General features: G+C 39.5%; 1 protein-coding gene across 1 annotated transcript in view; it reads left to right on the plus strand.

Moving 5' to 3' along the window:
* Nucleotides 1–726: 726 nt before the first annotated feature.
* The window catches only part of PPARG (peroxisome proliferator activated receptor gamma), a 40875-nt gene continuing 16617 nt past the window's right edge, over nucleotides 727–24984 (plus strand). Inside the window, exons 1-2 of the mRNA XM_072127298.1 lie at nucleotides 727–924; nucleotides 23093–23342. Of these exons, the coding sequence (XP_071983399.1) occupies nucleotides 23108–23342 (235 nt within the window). The 5' untranslated portion in view covers nucleotides 727–924; nucleotides 23093–23107. The remainder of the gene's footprint in view (nucleotides 925–23092; nucleotides 23343–24984) is intronic.

Raw genomic sequence — 24984 nt, forward strand, 5'->3', positions numbered from 1 at the left:
CCCCTGGGCCGACTGTGACCACTGATGAAGCTCTCTGGATGCTTTACTATAGTACCAGACTGCAATGATCAGCTGTAAGGTGTCTGTAATGAAGCTTTATTGATAATCCTTGGTCCCATTACAGCAAAAATTTTGAAAATCCAATTGTCACTGGGACAAAAAAAGAATTTTGTCTGGAGCTACAATTGTAAAATATACAGTTCTGACTTCAACTTAAAATATACAAATTCAACTTAAGAACAAACCCATGGAACCTATCTTGTAAGTAACCCTGGAACTGCCTGTACATGAATATATGTATTATTTTTTTGGGAAAAACTCCTTTCCGTGCGATGGAATAATATGTGTATAAAGCAGGAGTTCCCTCTTTTATGCACAGTGTATATGCTATTAGGGATGAGCCTGGCTGATGTAGCAGAGCTGAGTTTGCTGTCCTGGCAATTTAGGCTTTATACAGCATCTGTAAAGGACAAAACATGCAAACACACAATTTTGATGACTGAGAGAAACTTTTAGGCCAGTAGGTGGCAGCAAAACCTTAATCAGTTTTTATTAGAAATATTATTTAGAAAATGTTAAAATCTTATAGCAAGCAGAGGGATTGTACAACCCCAAGCTGATGGTCAGTGGAGCAGAGATAGGACAGTAATAATGTTCTCTCCATACTCTATGAAAGTTTAGGGAGGAGAGAGAGGGAGGACCTCATAGAGGAAAGGGGAGTGGCTGACACCAGAGAGCACAGGCACTGATGAGAGGGAAGACACAGAATAGTGGAGGGACTTCATGTGACAGCTGAGGCTTTCAGTGGACACTATCCCTTCCAGCCTGGACTCTTCTCCCAGCTTATGGCTGACTGCTCCTGAGCAGCAAGATAACAAGTGGCCCAGCAGAGCTCAGTGTCCTCCTGACTGATCACCATTGCAGGTCAGTGATCTTCACTTTACTGATTTATATCTATGGATATGCACTTTATATACTGAACATGTCTATTGGACCCTATGATCCTAATAATTTCACTAAGATCCCTGCACCAGTGCCAGGACATGTTCATTCTGCATATTACAGGGGTCCCAGGACTCCCAAATCCAGGATCCTGAATTTCCATATAGACTTACACTTTCAGTAATTCTCTGTAAATCTTTATGATCTACCTACACATCCAAAGCTATTTTGCATGTAAACATTTACAATTTTTCCTGTGTTGCCATTATAGTATTTTAAGGTTTTATGAATTTTATTGCCGTGTCCGATTGACTTGTGTAACTAGCAAGAAATTTTGTGGGGTCTACTGTACTGAGGGATATAGGGGGCAAATGTTTTATGTTGTGGGTTAAACACTATTAAAAAGAACAGTTTATGTTACAAATATATCAATTGTTCGGGACTACACATTAATCAATATGTGATATCCCTTACAGTATCTCACATATAATGAAGAATGGTCACTAGGTGATGTGTATGGACACTAGTAATATCTCACCTGTCCTGAAGTAGGATCAGTTATAATGTACTGGGGACAACAGAGTGGTTGGTAGTAATGTCTCACCTGTTCTGAAGTGGGATCAATCCTGATCTACTGAGGATAGGAGAGTGGAGAGTGGATAGTAGTAATGTCTCACCTGTCCTGAAGTAGGATCAGTAATGATGTACTGAGGATAGGAGAGTGGAGAATGGATAGTAGTAATGTCTTGTCTGTCCTGAAGTGGGATCAATCCTGATCTACTGAGGATAGGAAAGTGGAGAATGGATAGTAGTAATGTCTCACCTGTCCTTAAGTAGGATCAGTCATGATGTACTGAGGATAGGAGAGTGGAGAATGGATAGTAGTAATGTCTCACCTGTCCTTAAGTAGGATCAGTCATGATGTACTGAGGATAGGAGAGTGGAGAATGGATAGTAGTAATGTCTTGTCTGTGCTGAAGTGGGATCAATCCTGATCTACTGAGGATAGGAAAGTGGAGAATGGATAGTAGCAATGTCTCACCGGTCCTGAAGTGTGGACAGAAGTGGATAGTAGTAATGTCTCGCCTGTTCTGAAGTGGGATCAGTCATGGTGTACTGAGGATAGGAGAGTGGAGAATGGATAGTAGTAATGTCCCACCTGTTCTGATGTAGGTCAGCATGCAATAAATTATGGTCAAAATGTGATGTACTGAGGACAGGAGCGTGGTCAGTAATAATGTCTCACCTGTCAGTGTGGTCAGTATGTAATGGACTAAGGACAGGAGAGTAGTAATGTCTCATCTATCCTACAGTGTGGTCAGTAGTGATGTATTGAGAGTGGTCACTAGTAATGTCTACAGCATGGTAGGTATGTTATGCATTGAGAGTGGTCACTAGTAATGTCTACAGCGTGGTCAGTATGTCATGTATTGAGAGTGGTCACTAGTAATGTCTACAGTGTGGTAGGTATGTCATGTATTGCTGGCAGGAGAGTGGTCAGTAGTAATGTCTCACCTGTCCTCACATGTGGTCAGTATGTAATGCATAGGAGAATAGGAGAGCAGTGATGTCTCCTCTATCCTGAAGTGGGGTGAGTAATGATTTATTGAGAACAGGACAATTTGCAGTATTAATATCTCCCCTATTCTCTAGTGTGGCTACTATAGCATGTAATGAGGACAGGAGAGTGGTCAGTAGTAATGTTTTGTCTATCGTAGAGTGTGGTCAGTAAGCAGGCTCGGACCGGCCAACAGATGAACAGTTCAATCCTCCTGGTGGGCCCCAGGCCCTGATATGTAGTTTGTGACAGAGTCACCTCAGTGTATTTTAGATAGACATTCAGCAATAATTATCTAAGCCATTCCATGTATTCATACAATATGTTTGAGGCAGGAACCAGTCAGCAAGTTACTGATAGGCACCCCGGAAGTCCAGCGCAATGGTAAGGAATTCAATAGATGTCAGGTAACATTTCCATGAAGCTGTACACTAGTGGGCCCCAAAAACAAATTGTACTGGTGGGTCCAACTCACCCCAGTCTGACAATGGTCAGTAGTGATGTACTGAGGAAAGAAGAGTAATCACTATGGTCAGGATTCACTGGGGACAGGAGTGTAGTAGTTTCTCATCTTAGTGTGGTCGGTAGTGATGAATTGAAGGCAGGACAGTGGTCAGTGGTAATGTCTCACCTGCCCTGAAAAGCACTGACCAAAGGAGAGCGATCACTAGTAATGTCTCAGTGTGATCAGTATATGATGTATAGAGGGATGGAGATTGGTTACAGTCATCGCTGAGTAGTGATCAGGGTATATACACTGGTAATTGAACCTGTAAAAATGGAGGGACAAGAACCATCTTGTACGGATATATTAGGTCTTATATAGTACGTGGTGAGTCCAGGTTACAGACCTATTGCGACAGACCCTTTCTTTATGTATCGGTTTCCCTAATTCGTAGTGTCGTAATGTCTGCTCCGGGCGCCGTATTTGTAATCATAAATCAGACAGATTATCGAAAGTGAGCAAGGATTAAAGTTCTCTCCTTTAACCACATATATTACCTTGCTAATATTAATATCATTTTTGCAATATATTGGTCAAAAAATTGTTAGACAACCAGATCTGGGGTCCACATATATCATTGGGAGGCAATAGCTGGGTCATTTTAAGACAAACCTGCAACCAAACACAGAAGCTGAAGTCAAATGAGTTTTTAGCACCAGACGTCACAAATCACATTCTTTGCATGAATCAGCAAGAATAGTTTGCAGAGTTTTCACTTGCTGGGTCACATGATATAAAGAGATTTAGGAAGTGAATTTTGGGGAACCCACGTGTCAGTCTAAATGATTCACAATCAGAACCGGTGCTGACATGTCCTATCAAGGAAATGTTGCAAAAGCAGATTTTGCATATCAAGGAAAGAGGTATTTTGTAATATTTTTCTGGATAATGATGATTTATTCGGTGTACAGTATTACATTATATTTCCTGCAGTAGCTTCTTTCCTAACCTGGCTGAGTATTATTTTATAGCTATAGCTGTATGTTCTATAGATGTGGGTCTAGGTTCTAAAATTATATACTAATATGAACTATACTATAGGAGGATATGAACATATTCTGGCCATACAGTATAGATGAAGAAGCTATATATATATATAATATATATATATATATATATATATATATATATATATATATATATATATACCGTGTTCCCTTTTATCAGTGCCCAGGGACAGTCAGTAGGAGGTATATCAGCATGTGTGAGTACTATATGTCCTATGTTATATGAGCCCTTGCAACTCCTTTGAACCCTCAGCAGTTCAGGTCATCCGAGTGCATGTTCTGCCCCATGAGTTACAATAGGTCATAATGATTATCAGCCGGTGAGGTTACATTATATCGTGAGTAGATATATCTCCTCGATGTACTCTATGCAGTGAAGATGCCATGTCGTACTGATGTCTTACACCTTGTTGACCGCTTATGTTGTCACATTCCTGCTGTCTATGAATGATTATGATGTTGGGCAGGTTTTTTCCTTGACAGTCAGGTTTCTGTTTGTTCTAGATGTACAGAATAAGCAAACAGGTGGACGTTAGCTAATAGCTAAACTTAACTCCACGACATGCCATCATAGGAAGAATTTTCCAGCAGCAAGCCTATATGCTGTTGTGCAGACAAGTAAATATTCTCATTATTCAGGAATTTTCAGGTTGGTGTTTAGCATTGTGTTTCTCTTTTCTATGTTTTTATTGCCCAAAATTTTAACAATCCTAAAAACTATAGGGAAAGAAAATAAAGGGGGGGGGGGGAATAAAATATGCAGCCTAGGACATATGCTGAATGTCCACATTTAGGCATCCAGTTCAGGAAGCAGGCTATGTATCATGGTGGGTATCGAGCATCAGAACCTATATCAACATGAACGTGACTGGTCATCAAGAAGACCCAAACTCCTGTCCTATCCAATCATTGTGAGGTGGGTAGTACAGGGGCAACAAGGGCACAGGGTATGGGGAGTATAGAGGGAATAAAGGGAGGACAACCAAACAAACAAACATATCAAAGCTTGGCTTAGCAACCCATCCCCGGAATCCCTGTCCCGCCAAACCCCCCAGACCCAAAACCGAGTGTACAACCCATCGCAGCACCCTCATGTCCCAAACATCATAGACAACCTTGTTTCACCAACAACCAACATTAATTGTAAAGTGATTATGTAAGCTGAACACAGACTTGTATAACATTTCTTAAATTGTAGGGAAATAGTAACCCTTATGGACTCTCTCACTGCAGTCTTAGTGGATATAGATTCCCATTTTTCAGAGATTGATTTATGTTGGGAATCTTAAAGCTTAACTCATTAGGAGTTACTCTTGCAGTGGTGGCCAGATGCAAAGAGAGGATGTATTTCGGTAGTTGTGATGAAGAAAAAACATGGTTCCCCCTATTCAAGGTCCCTACTGCAACTATGGTGTATACTCATCAGCAGCAGGAAAGCTCCAAGCAGATACATTGAACGGAATCCCACCATATAACTGGGGTTTATAGGTCTGTTATATGTATAAATAGATAATCCATATAAATGAATCAAATAATACTGCAGACACATTAAGGAAAGACCATAAAAAGGTCAGAAGAACAGACACATATCATAATGCAAATGGCAAGGGATCCCGCTCCTCCTGTATGTTCTTCACCCTAAGGATATATTCTGATGGGTTTGACATGCAATAAAATTGATGTTCTCTTATGTATGGTCTTAACCTGGTGATTTAAAGCGTATACTTTTTACAGGCACTTCCAGTGCTTGAATTATTGCTTTTTACCATATGGAAAGTTGTCCTGCTCACTCAGGCCTCAACTGAGGTCACCAAACCTTTATAATCATTCTATAAATATAGAAATTAATTCTCTTTATGGACTATGGGCTGAGTACAATAGTTTAATAGATCTCTAAGAGTCTCATGTTAACATTTGTAGGTTTGTGGGTCTAACTCCTCACTATGGGAAAGAACCCATCTGGGCCACAATGCTGCTGATAATCTTCAAGTTGAAAGCATAGAATCTGTACATGGTTGTTGACATTTGTTCTACCATACTGATACAGTCCACTTCTACAAATTCAGACAAGTGTGTTCAAGACATTTACAGATATTACTCTATACCATCACCATGTACTTATTTTTTTGCTCAGTTAAACCTAGCATGCATGTCCATGGGGCAAAATAGGGGAATGGCTGGATTATAAAAGTGGCCTTAGACTGACCCAATAATTGAAACTGTTCTGAAGGCCACTCTCCATGTTGCCTTTTTTTTTATAATATTGGCTTTTATGTCAGTTTTTAGTTCTGTTATATGCATGTTATTTGGAATTTTTTTATGCACTCTTCTTATTCTTGACAGCTCTTAGCGTCCATGGATATGGTATGGTCCAGCAGCATGTGGCATGTTGTAGTTATATATAAAAAGATTTTATATGGACTTCCCTTGTTGTTTTTATTCTCAAACAAATACATATGTTGGTCTTGTAGAAAAATGTAAAGAGTCCTGATGGATATTGTTATTTTTACTTGCAAGTCATTTAATATAAGAAGCAGCCACGCAAAAATTTTGTCTAGGGTCAAGGTTACGACTTCTCAGAAGTTTTGTAGTACATTGGGAAGAATATCCCTGGGTTTTGACTTGAGTCCGACTCTATATTCACACATTGGGGGAGATTTATCAGAAGTGTCTGAGGTAAAACTGTTCTTGTTAGCAATCAAACCAATCAAAGTTCAGCTTTAATATTATAAACAGGTGTGGGAAACTGAAAGCTGAGCTCTGATTGGTTGCAGTAGATAACTAGAACAATTCTGCTCTCCAACACTTCTGATAAATCTCCCCCAGATGTACATCCACTCTGTATGTGTGAGGTATAGGAAATTATGGTGAACACTGCAGGAACAATATATGGGGCTAATTGTCTAAAGGTCAATGGGGTATAACACGCCTCATCTTTAACAAAAACTTTTGGGGATATAAGTTCCATTCTATAGTACCCATGATGTGCTTCATTGGTCTTTTATCAAGAAAATTATTAATTTTCCATAATTTTTCGGATCCTTCTATCATTTGGATTTTATTTGTTTATTATACGTGTCAAATTATCTGCCTATTATAACGTTATGGACTGTAGCAAGTAGACTTTTTCCATCTCTCCTATATTCTCTGCCATGCAAGTATGTTGTATTCTATATCAACAATTGTAACTTTACATTGGTTTCGGGATAAAGTTTAAGTTTTTTTTTTGTGAAAAGGTCACAGCTGATAGTTAGTAAAGGTTGCATGTGGTCTGTATAACTAGATGCATGTGACATTTAGCGAGGGCCAGTTGCATCACGGAGATTAATATGCTTACTACATGTATGACTGGTCGCATGAGTGATAATAATTGCAGTTCTTAAGTAGGAAAAGTTTTACGCAACTTCTAGAGACGTTCCCCTATCTCCATCCTCAGCCCCAATTCTCTGCCTCTGCCCAGCTCCTGCCATCTTTGTCTTATTAGCCACACAGACTCCACATTGGTATCAGACATTACTCAATCTTGACAACGGAGTACGGTTCCAAAGTTTCCTTGGCATTTCAATGTCCGCCATGTAATATTATATTCCAGCAATGTCTGGCTGGCCGCAAAATCTTGCTGAATTGACTGAAGTGACTTATTTTTGAAAAATGAATATTTCTTTTTATCTATTTCATGGTTTCCAGAAAAGTGATTCCTATGGCTGCCCATAATTTTTTTTGCGAATTGTTAAAAAAACCAAAAAAACTATGCCAAGCCAAGCAGATTGCAGCGTTCCCTGTTGCATATGTATGATAGTGTTTGAAAGATGGAAACTATGGACTTCTTATCAAGAAAAATCATTTTTGTGGTGAGTTTCTGATCCGCTGCCATAGTCAGAATAATACAGGCTTGTACAGGTTTATTTACTGCAGATACTACTGGACAGGCTTGCAATGGTCTCTGGTAATATTGTGCTCAAGCAGGGCCAGTACTTTATGAATTCCTAAATGAAAGTTGTTTCAGGTGACTTTCTATCCTAAGGCTACATTCACATGGCTGTATGGGGGACGTATATATGGCGTATATACGTTCCCCATAGATGGCAATGGGCACACAGCGACGAACGGGAGCGGTACAGTGGCGCACACATGCGGCACCGTACCGTTCCGTAGCCAGGAGAAAGATAGGACATAAGAATATGGCGCCATGCACCATACATCGCTATGGAGAGGGGCGGGGGTGAGCAGTACTCACCCCCTCGTCCTCTCCTGGGCCCCGACGTGTGAATGTAGCCTGAGTTACCGTATGTGACAAATAACAGTATTCATTATAATTATGTATCCCACATTTATCAGCATTATTGAGATACAGCAAGTAAAAGTGAACACTTACTAAAAGCAGCAGCAATGTCTCCACGTCCGTGTTCCTCTCCTATTACCTGTCATGCATCATATTTAATTCCATCCCATCCGATTCCCATCCGATTTCCACCTGAGCTCATTTTCATCTCTGCCTTCGTTTTTTCTTAAGATTTGATTTTTTTCCTGAATCTATTCGGGTCTAAACCAATGTTGCTTTACTTGTCCTGGAAATTGGTATGTAACCCACTTCTCTGCAACACAGATTTGTTTTCTTAAAAAATGCAGCCATTTTGTTTTTTTCACTAAAACAAACAAACAAACAAACGCAGAAGCCATCAAAAGTTGTTTGAAAATACTTAGTTTACTTAGACGTCAATTATTATAGTAGATGTAAGATTCATCTGAAGTCAATCAGAAAATATTCCGATTTCATTTGGTGACTGAAAATCGCCAGGCTTGTATCAAATCTACGAATTGACACTCATCTCTAATCTCAATTTTACTATGGATGTCCATGTTGGCCCCACTTTTCATGCCCCTTTATCCTGGTTATCTCCCTCTCCACCTTTTCTTTCTGTTGTCCCTGAGGTTCTCTATGGTTGGTTCGAATACAAAATACAGATTGAAGGGGGAAGATTCATCATATGCCGCTGTTTCATGTACCCGGCGTGAGGCTGCGCTGACATACAATAACGCTATTACCAGTCAACGTTCAGCTTCAATGTTCCCAGGCTATAGAAAGTTTGCAGGTGCGGGGCAGGGCCACGGTGGTCCTCTCTACCGCTGGCCATGCCGCCCTTCACGCCTCTCCACATCCAGTATACAAGCCCAAATAAATCCCCCCCCAAGGAGTCAAATATGATCTATAGTTCTTTGTTACTTACTGTTTTTGGACAGTATGCAAACTGGGTTTTTGAGTGAAAGTCCATAAAAAACATTTCTCCAACCAATGATCTTACAGCGTATACAGGTTCATAGGTGCAAACTATTTTATAACAGTTTCTTTTATACGTTTTAGGTGTATTGTCCCTTTAATACTTGTAGTACATGACTTGTACTAGTATAGTAGGATTGTAATGTAATGTTTAATTAAACATTTACCCATAATGAAGCTCACAAGCGATAAAATTTAACAAAGAACCTGGTGACTTTTATGTGTGAACAAACCACAAAGTCAGTCATCAGCTTCTGCCCACGTTTTTAATGTCTCGCACGTCATACGTGGATTGTGAAAGCGGCAGGTCTGACACTTCTGTTTAATACGGTCTTGAATCCTTTTCTACAAAACTTTAGGAAGTTACATAAACCAGATCACATCCTATTCTGTCATTATAAGTCCTACGTTCATTACATTATCTGATTGTGTATGTGATGCTTGTTTCACAATGAGTATAAAAATAATTAATGTAGGGGAAGGGTCAATTAAAAAGCAATATTAGGGATGTATTACATGAGTGACTATGACTACGAGATGAAGAAAAGATGGTGCAAGTTAATAATAGCATAAGTTCTAAAAAGTTTGATGATATGACCTTTCCAAAGTGAACTATGATCCTACAATTCAGTTTTAGTTTCTTTAAATAGGTTTTCCAAGCTACACAATATTGATGTCTTTTTGATACGTTAGGTCATCCATATCTTTGCATGGAGGGAGCTATCTGCAACCAGATTCATCCACTGTGCTGCACACACTGTAGTCGGTGTAGTCAGGTTGGGGGGTGGTAATTGGTGTTGCTCCTCCACTGATGTCAAATAAAAACCTATTTTTAAAACCCCTTTTTAAGGGGCCAAATGCTTTGTTATTTGTATGGTATGCAATCTGAAATATTTATGGACTGTTTAGTAAGATTTAAATCTACTTAGGTTTGGCATTAAATATGCATTTTAAATGCCCAAATGTAACCCCTTTAAGGAAAGAAGCCTTAGCGAAAGTCCACATCATCTTCAGCTTAAAGTGTCAACTAGGTTTTAAGCTGCAGTGACCTATCTTGGCCACTTGACTAGTGTATGGCGCTGTCAGCTCCAGGCTGTGTACACTGTGTATTTGCCAGAGCTGTGCCAATCAGCTGATGATCAGATATTCATTAAGAGTTCAGTAACAAACTCTTAGAAAAATAAAGGGTTATTCCCAATATGGGATAATTGGTCGCAAATGAAAAGAAACCTGTCTCTACTACACTGAGGAGGACAGGCGGACGTACTTGCTATAAGCTGCCTCCCATAGAGGTGAATTGGAGTTACAGAAACAGCATAGACCAGCCATGTCAAGCTTTTTCTGTAATTCAGACCATAGCGGAGACACAGCTATTGTTATTTTCAGCGGAAACAGTTGAAATTAGGGCACCCCATCACATTTTGGGTTTCTCTATTGCTTCTTCTTGCATTCTTTCTATAAAATCTTATTTGAAAGTTAATAATTATTTCCTTTTCTTAAAATCTCTTCACCTGCAAATTCTTGTGACAAAGAATTCCAGACTCTACGCCAAACACAGGAAGCCATGAAAATCCTTCCCACTGTGAAGTTAATGTATAACTCGAAGAAATGATTCTATAAAAAGAGGACATAAATACAAGGCATATTAACTCCTGACAAGGAAAAAAAAGCCTTGATAAAGATATCTAACTGGTTAGTGCCGCAGATTTTATGGTTGAGGAACTGGATAATGGGAGTGTCCGGGGCAGCAAATCACAAGCTAGTGAAATTGTAATGGGCCATACAGATCATTATCAAGACCAATACAAGTTCACACGCAAGAAGGAGTCCTGCCCTGTGCAAACAGCACTTGTATAATCCTAGCCGAGGTTTCCAGCTTCACACCTCTCCAGGAAACCCAGAACAAAGCCTGCAACGCAGAGAAGATAAATGTATTTTACAAACACTGGTAGAAAATCCTAGAAATAAAACATTCGACTATACAGTCCATATAGAACATAGTAGTGCAACAAATCTATTATAATTTTTGGACAAATGGGGGGGGGGGAGTTATTAAGGCTTGTAGTGGTATCCTCCGCATATGACCTAAAATGATCTGCCACTGAGGCACTGTACCTTAATAAGAAAAGAAGAGTCAAATTCTGAATAGAAGACTCACGCTTTCTCCAGGCTGATGGTACATCCTTTTTTTGATTGACAGCTCAGTGTCTATTCAGAACAGCCTGTGAGTCTTCTCCCTGTCCTTACCACCTTGGTACATGGTGCACATGCTCCAGACATCAGTTGCATATGCAATGAAGAAATATGCATTTTCCCAGCTTCGCTCCGAAACCCTCATCTCTAGGTAGATAGCTCTACACAGACAACTTTATATAGGAAACACGAAACCACCAGTCCAAAAGTACTTGGTGGCCCAAAGGAAGTTGATGGCTTTCCTTTAGCTCTGCAATAAATTTACTATTCCTATGTCAGATCTTAGGACAACTGGCACATTCAGGTAAAATAAAGTCTTGCATCATTCCTTCTAGACCCATAATTGGAAATATGTACATAAATAGTAAAGATGTTATTTATCATACGCCGACACTTGTGAGTATGCGCATGATAGCCCCACGGCTGCCCAGACGCAAAGTAGAAATAAACGAATGCACAGGAAGAGTAAAGCCCCGCGCCGATCCACTCTCCGACAGCCATGCCCAGCCTTGGCTGCCCATACCCCTCCCCCCCACACTTCATACAGAAAGGGCAAAATAATTGCAAGTCCTCGCAATAAGTTAGCATTTGCAATTATTTCAGGGCTTCTATACCCGGGGCAGAAGCCCTGATAAATACCCCCAATGTCCTTATTTTTGGATAAAAATCACACAGTAAGAATGCACCATGTGAATCTGATGTCATAATAGCCAACTGCAGTGTTCAGATGGTTTGCTTATCACTAGATGACATTTGTAATTCATATGTTCAAAAATAAGTTCCAAAAAAAAGGGGCCTGACCGGAAAGTTGGGTAACCATGTGCCAAAAGGTGTGGTTTAAACCAAAGCAGCGAGGGCACATCTAGAAGCATCAATCTTCTACACAGGTCTTCGCAAAAGTAGGCAAGTATGAGTAACAGGCATATACAGCAACTCCTTAATGAACTCCATGGTGCACATTTACTTACCCGTCCGAAAGATTTCACGAAAGTGCATTGTCCGACGATCATGCATTGTGCCGCGATTCACTAAGATCGTGCGCCCGATATCCTGCATGTGTCAGACGGAGTTCACCTTCTTCTTCCCGGTGCAAGTAAGTGATTGGTCTTGCGACACAATTTGAAAGTTAAATCCTGCGCTCAGTCCGATTCAGTCGGATTGTCCGCTCCCCCCCCCCCCCATTTCTGTCGCATGAAAGCCAGAGCAGCTGTGCCACAATCCCATCGCAAATGACACAATCTCCAGTTGAATACTTGTCGCAAATCCCGAAAACGTTGGAATAACTGACGAAAGTGCGGCCGCAGAACCTTAGTAAATAAGCCCCAATGTGTTATAGATTTGGATGCAGAGCAGTGTATAAGGCACAATGGATAGAGGCTGCTATAAGAAACAATTATATAATTGGCTTGTAACAAGATATATCATTGTATGTATCTTTAATGTGATTAGTTTTGTTAACTTGACTGGGGCTAATTTTTTCACATTGTTTCTGATTTTCCTTCCGGATCCTCTGGGCCCCCAAGATGCTCACAGGTCCTGTGACTTTCTCATGCACAAAAAATAAAATAACCACTTTGTCTAATGTCGCTCCTTGCCCAATAACTTCCATTTTAAGCTTCCTGTTAGAAGTTCGTTTATGTTGTAGTTCAAGGACACAAGACTAACTTGGGTGAAAATAGCAAGTAAGAAAATCTATCCATTTCTGTGCGAATGGTAGAACATGATGTAGGCAGTCATGAAAATTTACATTTTAGTTTGTTAATTGTTTTGAATCTATTGATTTTCTATAATAGATCTGGGATTCTGTCTGTCTATTCATCATCATTTATGATTCTATCTAAAAATAGGAAAAACAAGCAGATTTCAGCACTTCTATTATTCTATCTTTTTCTCTACTATTCATAATTCTTTCAATCTGTTTAGCTAATTTTGCTAAATTCATCATTCTGCCTGTCTAATCATCCACCCATCTATAGTATCTATCTATCATCTAGCCCAGTGATGGCGAACCTTTTAGAGCCTTAGTGCCCAAATTTCAACCAAAAGCCACTTATTTATTGCAAAGTGCCAGCACACCAATTTAAGCAGTAATTTATTTCTCCTTGTTCTTTGACAATTTTTAATCGTTCAGCCTCCTAAGGACACCAACACAGTTGAAAGGAGGAGGCCAGATTCCCCTATCATTGTAGGAACATTCTGTAGGAAGATTCTTTGATTCCTGTCTGGTGAAGTTCATGCTGGGGTGATGACCTGGGTGCCCACAGAGAGGGCTCGGAGTGCCGCCTCTGGCACCAGTGCCATAGGTTCGCCACCACTGATCTAGCCTCTATTGATTACCGTATTTTTTGCCCTATAGGGCGCACCGGACTATAAGGCGCATTAGTCCGATGCGCCTTATATATGTAATAATTACATATATAAGGCGCATCGGACTATAAGGCGCGGGGTCCGGGGGCGTGGCGGAGGTCCGGGGGCGTGGCGGAGACCCGACGGGACGCGGCGACGCGACGCCGAGACGCGACGGGGAACGCGGGGAAGGTGAGGGGGAGGTGGAGGAGGGCAGCGGACCATACTTACATAGGTCCCCGCTACCGGAGACAGCAGATCTCCAGCGGGAACTGCAGACCACGCGGCAGAAGTTGTTCGTGCCGCGTGGTCTGCAGTTCCCGCTGGAGATCTGCTGTCTCCGGTCTCCGGTAGCGGGGACCTATGTAAGTATGGTCCGCTGCCCTGTGCCCAGCGCCATACATAGGGCGCACCGGACTATAAGGCGCACTTTGGATTTCCACGGAAATCCAATGCTTTTAAGTGCGCCTTATAGTCCGGAAAATACGGTATTCTATCTTTTTCTCTATCTTCTATTCATAATTCTTTCAATCTATTTAGTTAATTTTGCTAAATTCATCATTCTGCCTGTCTATCCATCTATTAATTTATCATCTATTGATTATTCTATCTTTTTATCTATCTTCTATTGATAAGTCTATCTATATATTTTTATATGATCTATTTAGGATTCCGTCTGTCTATTCATCTACAGTATCTATTTATTTATAATCAATTTATTATTCCATCTATCTATTTGTTACTCTATTCATCATTCTGCTTGTCTATCCATATATAGTATCTATTTATTTCTATAAGACTACATAAGTATCTATATTTCCTCTATCATTCATAAATCTATCTGTTGATCTATCTTTCGAAAACAGTATCTTTTGATTATCCATTTATTTATTCCACTATTCATAATTCTATTTGTCTAGCAATGTTTATAATCTATTCATCATCCTACCTATCCATCTACACAGTATCTATTTCTTTATTATCTATTCATCATACTATCTCATATGCATCTATTGTTCTATCATTTATTTGTCATTCTATCTATCTCCTATCTATCTATCTACCTATCTATCTATCTCCTATCTATCTATCTATCTCCTATCTATCTATCTATCTATCCATATCTATCTATCTATCTATCCATATCTATCTATCTATCTATCTATCTATCCTCTATTAACTATTTATTGTTCTAGCTACCTATTTATCTGATTCCCTACCTTCTATTCATTATTTTGCCTATCCATCCCTCTTTTTTATCTATTTATCTTTGTCTATCTATCGGCTTTCTCTCTTTTGCGATGCTTGTGATGAAGATTTTAAGAGACCACTTTAAACACTGCTATCTATCTATCTATACAGCATCTATCTATCTATCTATCTATCTATCTATCTATCTATCTATCTATCCAGCATCTATCTATCTATCTATCTATCTATCCAGCATCTATCTATCTATCTATCTATCTATCCAGCATCTATCTATCTATCTATCTATCTATCTATCTATATATCTTCTATCTATCTATCTCATCTCTATCTATCTATCTCATATCTATCTATCTCATATCTATCTATCTCATATCTATCTATCTATCTATCTCTATCTATCATCTTAATAAAATTAAAAACAATAGTGATATACATCTACCTATAGAATATCTACTAATATCTATTCTCTGTCAACTATATATCTGTCTATCCCTACTCTTTATTTTCTGAAGGTTCACACATTATCTGATCATTTGTTTTGAGGTCATGTTTTAGCGTCATCTCAATGATCCGTTACCATATTCCTTCACATAGAGGAAGTTCACCATCTCCCTTAGGGACAATTACGTGTAAGCTGGATACTAAAATAAGAAAAGTGAGGGAAAGGTTATATCCTAATAAACTGTACACATCGAGCTTCTCATGGAGCTTGAAATAATCCCTGTACATGTTATAGAGTAGGAGTAACAGCGGGGGACTCCGGTCATGGACGTCTTATTGTCTATATACACGTGTAGCGGCTTCTGGGGAATGACTAACAGGTTCTCAGGCTCAGCTCTCATTTCTTTGGTATTTGGAAACTTCTGATCATCAATTATCATTTTCGGAGGTGTAACTTTAATCTCCTGCACCCAAATGCAAAATATGTGGTAGGTTTCCCTTATCTGATGTGGCAGAGGAGTCTAAATGTAGAAGATAGAGGGACCAGGACTCTAAAGTGGTTCTCTTAGACATTAAACTTAGACACCCTATTGGTGGCTGGGGTCCCTTCTGTCCCACTGTTTGTTTACATGGGGCACGGCCTGTAGACATGGCAGCGTGGGACCGCAGAGGTAAGTAAATGTTCATTTCTTTTAACCAGCCCCCTCCCGGCTACCAGTAGGTTTTTTTATGCTGTCGGATAACCCCTTAAATAGAATCACCCGAGATCAGACAATGATATGAAACATATAATGTAACCATTATTACCCCTGAAATCTCCCTCCCTCTCTAGTGCTTGGAGTGCGTTCTTCAGTCCCTTTTTGTAATGTCCTATGTGATAAATGAACTTATATCCCTGGATTTCGGATTTTCTACGTGCACTGGGGGCATCTCCTTGCACTCCTGTGCACTTAGCAATTGAAATCCAATTTTGTTTGTTAATCACATTTCAAAATGTGAAAACCCAAAATGTTTGAGAACCCAGGTTTGCTAACATGTAATAATCTAAGTGCTTTAAGGGTACCTCCTCACACTGCTGTGCTCTTAGCACTTTGCATTGAATATCTGTTTAGTTGGTTTTTCAAAATGTGAAACCCCAAAACTTGCCGTTTACTAGCTCGTAATATACTAGGAATTACATACTGTTAGGACACCTCCATTGCTTATTCCTATTGCACAAACCAGACAGAACTACAAAGTTGACTTGTTATCACAAGATATTGCACTCTTTTCTGTGAACTTTGGATGGGAATCAATAAACCAATAAATGAGCGCGGGCTGAACACATATTCAGTAAAGAAATACTACTTTGGTGCACAAAATCGGCTAAACTACTAGCATGTGTATATGTGTATAATGTATGTACATATTCCATACAAATGGGTAATCATATTGATCCTGAGTTCAGAGTGACTGCATATATTGAGATCACAATTAGTCCAGCTTCAGAGCTGAAATCTCCCACAATTCAGCAGCACAGAATAATCATATATAGTAACTGGATATAGTAAAAAGTAACTCATTGTATGACAGAAACTTGTATAAGGTGTTTGGCATGTCACAATGGAGACGTTTAGACTTTCCAGTAGCAGAATTATGAATACAGCTCCGGGTTATAATCTATACCAGTGATGGCTAACCTATGGCACTGGTGCCAGAGGTGGCACTCAGAGTCCTTGCTGTGGGCACTCAGGCCATCACCAGAGATGACTCCAGGTATCTTCCTGCAGGCCCAGACAGCCCAGGACTTGCTGTGCACAGAGCTATTTTAAAGTGACAGCTGTACCTGGGACTATTTTCTGCTTTATTGGTGTCCTCAGGGTGCCGGTAGCAATGAAAACTGTGATAGAGAAGGGAGTATAAATCACAAATTAAATTTCTGTGTTGGCACTTTGCGATAAATAAGCGGGTCTTTGTTGTAGTTTGGGCACTCGGCCTCTAAAAGGTTTGCCATCACTGATCTATATTATGGTTTTACAATAAAGTTTACCTAGCGGTTTATGTTGATTAGTTGTACAGGCGGTCCCCAACTTAAGGACACCCGACTTACAGACAATCCATAGTAACAGACAGACCCCTCTGACCTCTGGTGAAGCTCTCTGAATGTTACTATAGTCTCAGACTGCAATAATCAGCTGTAAGGTGTCTGTTATGAAGCTTTATTGATAATCCTTGGTCCCATTACAGCAAAAAATGTTTAAACTCCAATTGTCACTGGGGCAAAAACATTTTTTAACCGTGTTTTTGTGGTGACCGATTAAATAAAGATATATATTGTTTATTGCAAACTGAGCATTTATTTTATTGCAAATTTATATATTCATTTGGGTATCCTATTTACTTCTATTGGTATTCTATGCGTTTGATTAGTAGTAGGAGTTGGATATTAGGTATTGGGTTATCTTTTCTTGGTATTTATTATATACAATTATAAAATATACAGTTTCGACTTACATACAAATTCAACTTAAGAACAAACCTCCGGACCCTATCTTGTACGTAACCCGGGAACTGCCTGTATATGTAAACTGTAGAATAGAAAGCAATTAGCAGCCACTGCTGTAGTAATGGATATACTGTATATTATAATCAGGGATACTTTAGTGTATTTGCAAACTTACTAGTGAATGAACATATATTTAACTCTGGGAAACCAGCCAGGTAAATGTTCATTTACTGTCTAGCTTTGCATTTCTAGGCAATGAGCCAAATTAATAGAGTGCAAGGAAAATAAGTTATATATTAGCTGAAGAAAGTGAAAATAAACATCAGTAATTCTTAGAACAGGCAGTGCTGGGTTACCTACCAGATAGGTTCTGTGGGTTTGTTCTTAAGTTGAATTCGTATGTAAGTCAGAACTAATGTATTTAGTAATTGTAACTCCAGACAAATTATTTTTTGGTCCCTGTGACAATTGGTTTCTAAATATATTGGCTTGACAAAGGATTAAAAATAAAGATTAATTGCAGACACATTACAGTTTATTGTGATGCACAGTAAATTATCAGCATCTAGAGAGCTTTTGTAGTGGGCAGAGAGGTCCGTTTGTAACTAGGGGGTCTTTAAGTCGGGTGTCCTTAAGTCAGGGAATGCCTATTTATGCCTGGCACAAGGTAATAATTCTGATGCCACCAAGCCCTAGATGTATCATAATGTTATAGTTTATAGTTGAAAAAAGACACTTGTCCATCAAGTTCAACCAAGGAAGGAAAGGGATTGGATGAGGAAGGGATTTAGGGGAAACAATTCTATGTAACATAACCATCAATGTTATTTAGGTGTAAAAAGGCATCTAGACCCTACTTGAAGCTCTCTGCCGTCCCTACTGTGACCAGCGCCTGAGGCAGGTTATTCCACCGATTGACAGTTCTCATAGTAAAAAATCCCTGTCGCATTTTGTGATTAAACCTTGTTTTTTCCAGACGGAGACAGTGCCCCCTCGTCTTTTGATTTGATTTATTTTTTAACTTTCCACCATATTTTTTGTATGGACCGTTCATATATTTATATAAATTAATCATGTCCCCTCGTAGTCGTCTCTTTTCCAGACTAAATAAATCTAGTTGTTTTAATCTTTCCTCATAACTGAGACCCTCCATACCCCTTATCATTTTGGTGGCTCTTCGTTGTACCCTCTCCAGCTCCAGGGCATCCTTTTTATGGACCGGTGCCCAGAACTGGACGGCATATTCCAGGTGAGGCCAAACCAGCGCCTTGTACAGTGGTAATATTACATCCCTATCACGAGAGTCCAGAGCACTTTTGATACATGACAAGATCTTGTTGGCTTTAGAGGCAGCTGATTGACATTGCGTGCTGTTATTTAATTTATGTGTCGCTTGTAGCAACAAGTGTAGTCGCCTAGTTGACACTTTACCTGTTGCTTTGCACATACACTGCTTAGAGGATTCATCTACTATTTTAGGTTCGTATGACAACCAGTCCCCATACCCATGGGTTGTTCATGTCTGACACGACACAGTACACAGATAACTCCATGCTCTATGTAGTGGTCATGCATCATAACTGGAGGATCGCCTCAAATAGAAGTGAATGCAATGACATGGGTAAATCTAAGTCATGTAGTATAATATCTTTTCCATAAAAAAAATTTATAAAAATAAAATATATCAGAATATTTTTACAGATCTGCAAAACACTTTCTCTCCATTGTATAATTATGGTCTATAAACTTCACAGTTGACATTACAGCTTCGAGGTCAAAAGTTTGCTGCAGGTAGTCAGGAGCCGCACATCCTGTCAGACAGAACTTTCTAAAACCGGTGCCTGCTCTCGACTCTACCGAGCATTATGTGGTGTTAACCACAAAGAGAAAAGAATGAGAAATAGCATCAGTATGAGAGATTATAATTGTACATACCAGGCCCTGTGGTTGTTTGGATTTGGAGATACCTTTCGTAGTGTAATGACAATCCTTGGGAATGTACCGGGTTATATGTCCATTCCCCCGTAGAGGGGATTTTGATTCCACTGTTATAGGTTAAAATATAAACAGAAAAGATTATAATAAGGCGCTTATAGTCAGCTTACAAGGCACACTTTCTAATTTAATAAGCACTTTAGCAAAAAAAAAAGTTTCCAGTCCTGCACCACTCATCTACAATAGTAGAATAGCTATTAATTGCCATGCTAGGTAACCTCCTGTCTGCAGGAGTGTTCTATTAATCCCATGATCCCTCAGCACAGTATCACATGGGCGGCTAGAAATAGTACCATCTGTGCCTGTTGGGACAGTTATATGATTGTCCTTTTCTTAAAGGAAATCTACCACATGGATGCAGAATTGTACACCAAGCTCAGTTACATGCCGGTATGTGTCCTCTGAAACAGGATCTGTTCTGTGCGATAAATCCCATGATGCTTCAGCACAGCATCACATGGGCAGCTACAGATGGTACCATCGGTGCCTGTTGGGACAGTAATATTATAGTGTTTTTCTTAAAGGAAATCTATCACACAGATGCAGTATTGTATACCAAGCACATTTACATGCTGGTATGTGTTCTCTGAAATAGGATCTGTTCTTCCTTTATCTTCTATCGGGCTCATTTTGAAAATCATCTTTTACCATTATGCAAGGTACCCCTGTCAATATCACAAAAACCCCTTCTGGCTTTGTCGTCTGCTAATTATGATGTTACTGGCTCCTTGGCTGGGGTGGGGAGGATGCAGGCAGTAATGCAGAGCGAGGATGCGGGCAGTAATGCAGAGCCAGGCAGAATTAGCAGACAACAGAGACCATCTAGAAGACCATAAGTAGACAGTGGATGCAATTCTTCCCATGTTTTTATTCTGCTGCTCCTAAATCAAATCTGAAAATGGCCTCAGTTGTGTACAAAAATGATTGTGCTTCTTTACGCCAATGTCCGAAGTAGATGGGAACTCGTGGTATTATCTTCTTATTGGGATAAAAGTCAGCTGGCTGATAGATATATAGATATTGTCATTAGACTGGCCACCACTCAGGCAGCTTAATTACTCATCCGAATTTATTCAAGTACCAGTCACACTGCTTCTGATGATGACTGATTTGAGGGTCTAAAATAAGATTTGTCAGCTTTCCAGTGAGGACAGAGGTTGAGACGAGGACCTAATAACAGCTGCTTATCAGTTTATTGTGGAGTTGTCCAGTAGACATTCAAGATTAGATGTTGAAATATTCATCTTATGTAGCTTTAGCCCTGAAACAAAAAATAGAAAATTACATGCCAGTTTGGGTGAGTCACTAAATTGAAGAACAAGTTGGTTGTTTCTGAAAAAAATTTGGGAGCAGCTTCTGAATTATACTTGAGGATTCCCAGAAGAACTTCATGGCAAAACTTTGTGCAGATGTCTAAAATTGCCAGTGCCAATTTTAGTGAATTATAACATATCATGTTTGATGGTACTCTAAGCAACCCTATTTGTTGGTACTACTCTGTGGTATAGACAGTGTTTCCACCACCATAAACTGCAAAATCGGTATCCTACCCAAGTAGCAGTGGCATATATTGTTTGAAATGTTTGGCTCAGCCCCAATTCATGTCATAAGGCTTCTTAAAGGGAACATGTCAATGGAAATTGACCTATTATACCACTACCAGTATGTTATCAAGAATCCCAACACCTTCCAGATCATGTTTCTTACATGGCCCAATGTGGTGACTACATCCAGAAAATCAGTTTTAGGCTCCATTCACACGGCCGTATGGGGGACAGCGCTCACCCCCTCCTCCTCTCCTCCGCGCGGAAGGGTGTGTGAATTTAGCCTTGAACTGAGATTGATTGTAAAAAAATCTTGGAAAGTTTACCACTGAGGTCAAGGGAAGGTGAGTATCAGACTACCTTGCCACTACCACAGCATAGGGGCAGGGATAACACAAGGCCACGGGCAGAAACAGTGGTCCCTGTGTTTGACACCTGTCCTCTAGAAGGTCACACTTGGTCAGAAGAACATTAGCATCTGTAATGCAAGATTCAGGACCTGGTTTTATGTATAAGTTTTAGATCACTTCAGGTGGTATATCATGGACGCAGGTTGCCCTAAATATAAGAAGTGATTTGTTACTCTTAGTGGATCATTGCAGACATCTGTAGGTCAGAGGCAAAATATCTCTGTTCTGATGGGCAATAAAACGAAATTGGCGAGATCTGCTGGCAAAACTACAAGATCCATGACCATAGGTTGGGTGGAGATAGAAAATAATTGTGCCAATATGCTACCCTTGGAAGTCACAGAGGATCATAAATTAAGAATCATAAATTCCATGAATTGTGTTATTTTTCTCTACATGTCTAGCAAAATTCTTTGTTTTTGTGTTTTCACAGTTTTCTGAGTCATGTCAATTCTGTTCTAGTCTTTGACCTATTTCATTGCTGTTACTGAGATCAAGACCCTGTTGTTTTTTTCTACTATGTACAATATATATATATATATATATACCTGAGTCCACACCATATAAATGGCATTACTGATCAAAGCTGAAATACACCAAAGTTTTATTATGGCATACATTTATAGAATTTGCGAGTGCCATGTAAACTTAAGTAAGCATTTCAATAGTAAGGAAGTGGATATACATGTAGTGGGTATTGAAAAAGCTATTGACTCTATTATCATTGTGTTCCCTTCCTCAACAAACAATTAGTTTGATATTTACAGAGTTACACTGATGCCATTACATCATGTCCTTATTGTGCAATAAGAAATAATACAATTGTTGGAAAGCCGATAAAGAATTCAGGATCGGCACTTAAAGGGAACATGTCCTATAGGGCATTGTGGTATAGAGCAGGGAAAGCTGAGCTGACTGATATGTTGTTTCCTTAGATAAGATCCAGTAATACTTGTTATATATCTATGGTATATATATGCTGCTTTTTCCGGGTGTAATAATCAAGTAGGTGGTCCTACTCAGTAATTGGCAATTTTGTCTACAGTATATGTACATTCGGAAGGCTTTAAGACCACTCACTTGACTCTTAATCTCCATTAGTCAATGGATAATACAGTATTTTATCTACTGCTATTTTTCCAGCCTCTTCATAAATTTCTTTTTACTCTCGTACAGGAAACAGCAGCAACCATGGTAGACACAGAGATGCCGTTTTGGGGGATGAATTTTGGCATGAACTCAGTGGACTTGTCTGGCCTCGACAATCATCCCCACGACTTTGACATTAAGCCATTTGCAACGGTGGACTTTACAAGTATTTCTTCTGGCCATTACGATGACATTTTAGAAGATAAGGGCTACCTATGCCGAAATGACCAAATGGACGCTGAATATAAGTATGATCTGAAACTACAAGACTGCCAAAGTATGCTGACTCATTCCATGTTCATCATTGTTCTCTGGAGTCTTGTATAATTACCTTCATGTGATACAATGTAATTGCTCAATTATATAGAGGATCGTCTACATAGAGGCAGCCTATGTGTCCTGCAGGCCTGAAAAATACATCAGTAACATAGTTAACGCATATGAATGTCGAAATTTGTAGGGTTTGATAGTTCAAATGGGCAAATGTCTAGACTGAGTTCTTAACACCAACCAACGAGATTTTGCCTAATTTCAATGACCAGTGTAACTCCCTGACTTCTGATATGAAAATTACTGGATAATCAGTATTCAACTGAACAGGGACCTAGCAAGGAGAAGCTGGGCCCCATAGCAGACTTCTGCATGGGGTCCCTCTACCCCTTAAAAAATATGTACATATTTGTACACACATTTATATACCTATGTACACACTCACATAAAATTCTACTCTCGTACACATTTATACACTTTTACAAACATTCATGTATACACACTTCCAGCAGACATACACATAGACACCATAAATGAACATACACACACGTTTATACATGTACTCACTGTCACCCAATCTTCTTATCCCAGGGGGTGTCAGAGGCCACAGATATGGTTTCATGCAGCCCAGTTTACCTACAGACCACATGGGTGAAGTGTATGCCAGGAAGAAGAGATGAGAGATCCCTAGTCCTGCTGTCCCCCACCCCTAAAATTTATCTTCTGATATACCATTTTAGCTGTGTAATCTGGAAGATGTGGAATGTTATACAGATTATACTGTACAAAATTCAGCATAACAGTGCAACCCTTCCAATCTTTAGTGTGCCAGGTGATATAGCCGGGCCCCTAGACACTGGGGGCCCCATAGCAGCCGATATGTAACTCAACATTGTTACCTAAATTACTGCCATTTTGGTTATAGTGAATCAAATTCAAGTAGTTCTGCAAAGAATCATGAATATATACCACTGTATGCTTATACTGAAGGCAAAAGGCTGGATAACTGGAGTCTAACTGATACTTTGAGAAATGTAGTGAATATTGTATTTTGCTTTTTGTTACTCATAAAGGACATTTTATCACCTCCACTAAACTGCACCCCATAAAAGAAGTTATTACATTTCCTTTAATCCCCACCAATTCCAAGTGTTTCCCCAATATACTATTTTAACTCTCTACTGTTAAGTGGATAGTCCTAGACAGCCAGGGACTGCCCACCTTACAATAGTGATTCTAATTGGTAAAAAGAGAGGGGGCCTGAAAAAAAAAATTTTGTAGCACCTATTCAACATTATAAATAGTTGCAGGACATATTGAAATATGCTAAGAGGTGGTTAAAGGTTCTGGACGGGCAAGTAATGGATCCATGGTTCATTTTTACATGTCATCAGTTAGTAATCTGTTGCTGAGCCATATGTCCACAAAATGGTCCATGCGTCATCCATTACAGTGAATCCACCAAATGATATCACAAACTTTCCCACAACCTCTTGAAGAGTCACATGATTATGTTACAAGTGATCTGAAAATTTTCCCGTAGACTTTTATGGGAAGGCTCAAAGCTGAAGGAATAGGACTTGCTCTGGGTTTTCCACAGCCTCCACACGGATCTTTGAAAAACCACAGTGATGTGTATGAGCTTCAGT

Source organism: Engystomops pustulosus, chromosome 10 (genome assembly GCF_040894005.1).
Source record: "Engystomops pustulosus chromosome 10, aEngPut4.maternal, whole genome shotgun sequence".
In the NCBI taxonomy this organism is placed as follows: Eukaryota; Metazoa; Chordata; class Amphibia; order Anura; family Leptodactylidae; genus Engystomops; species Engystomops pustulosus.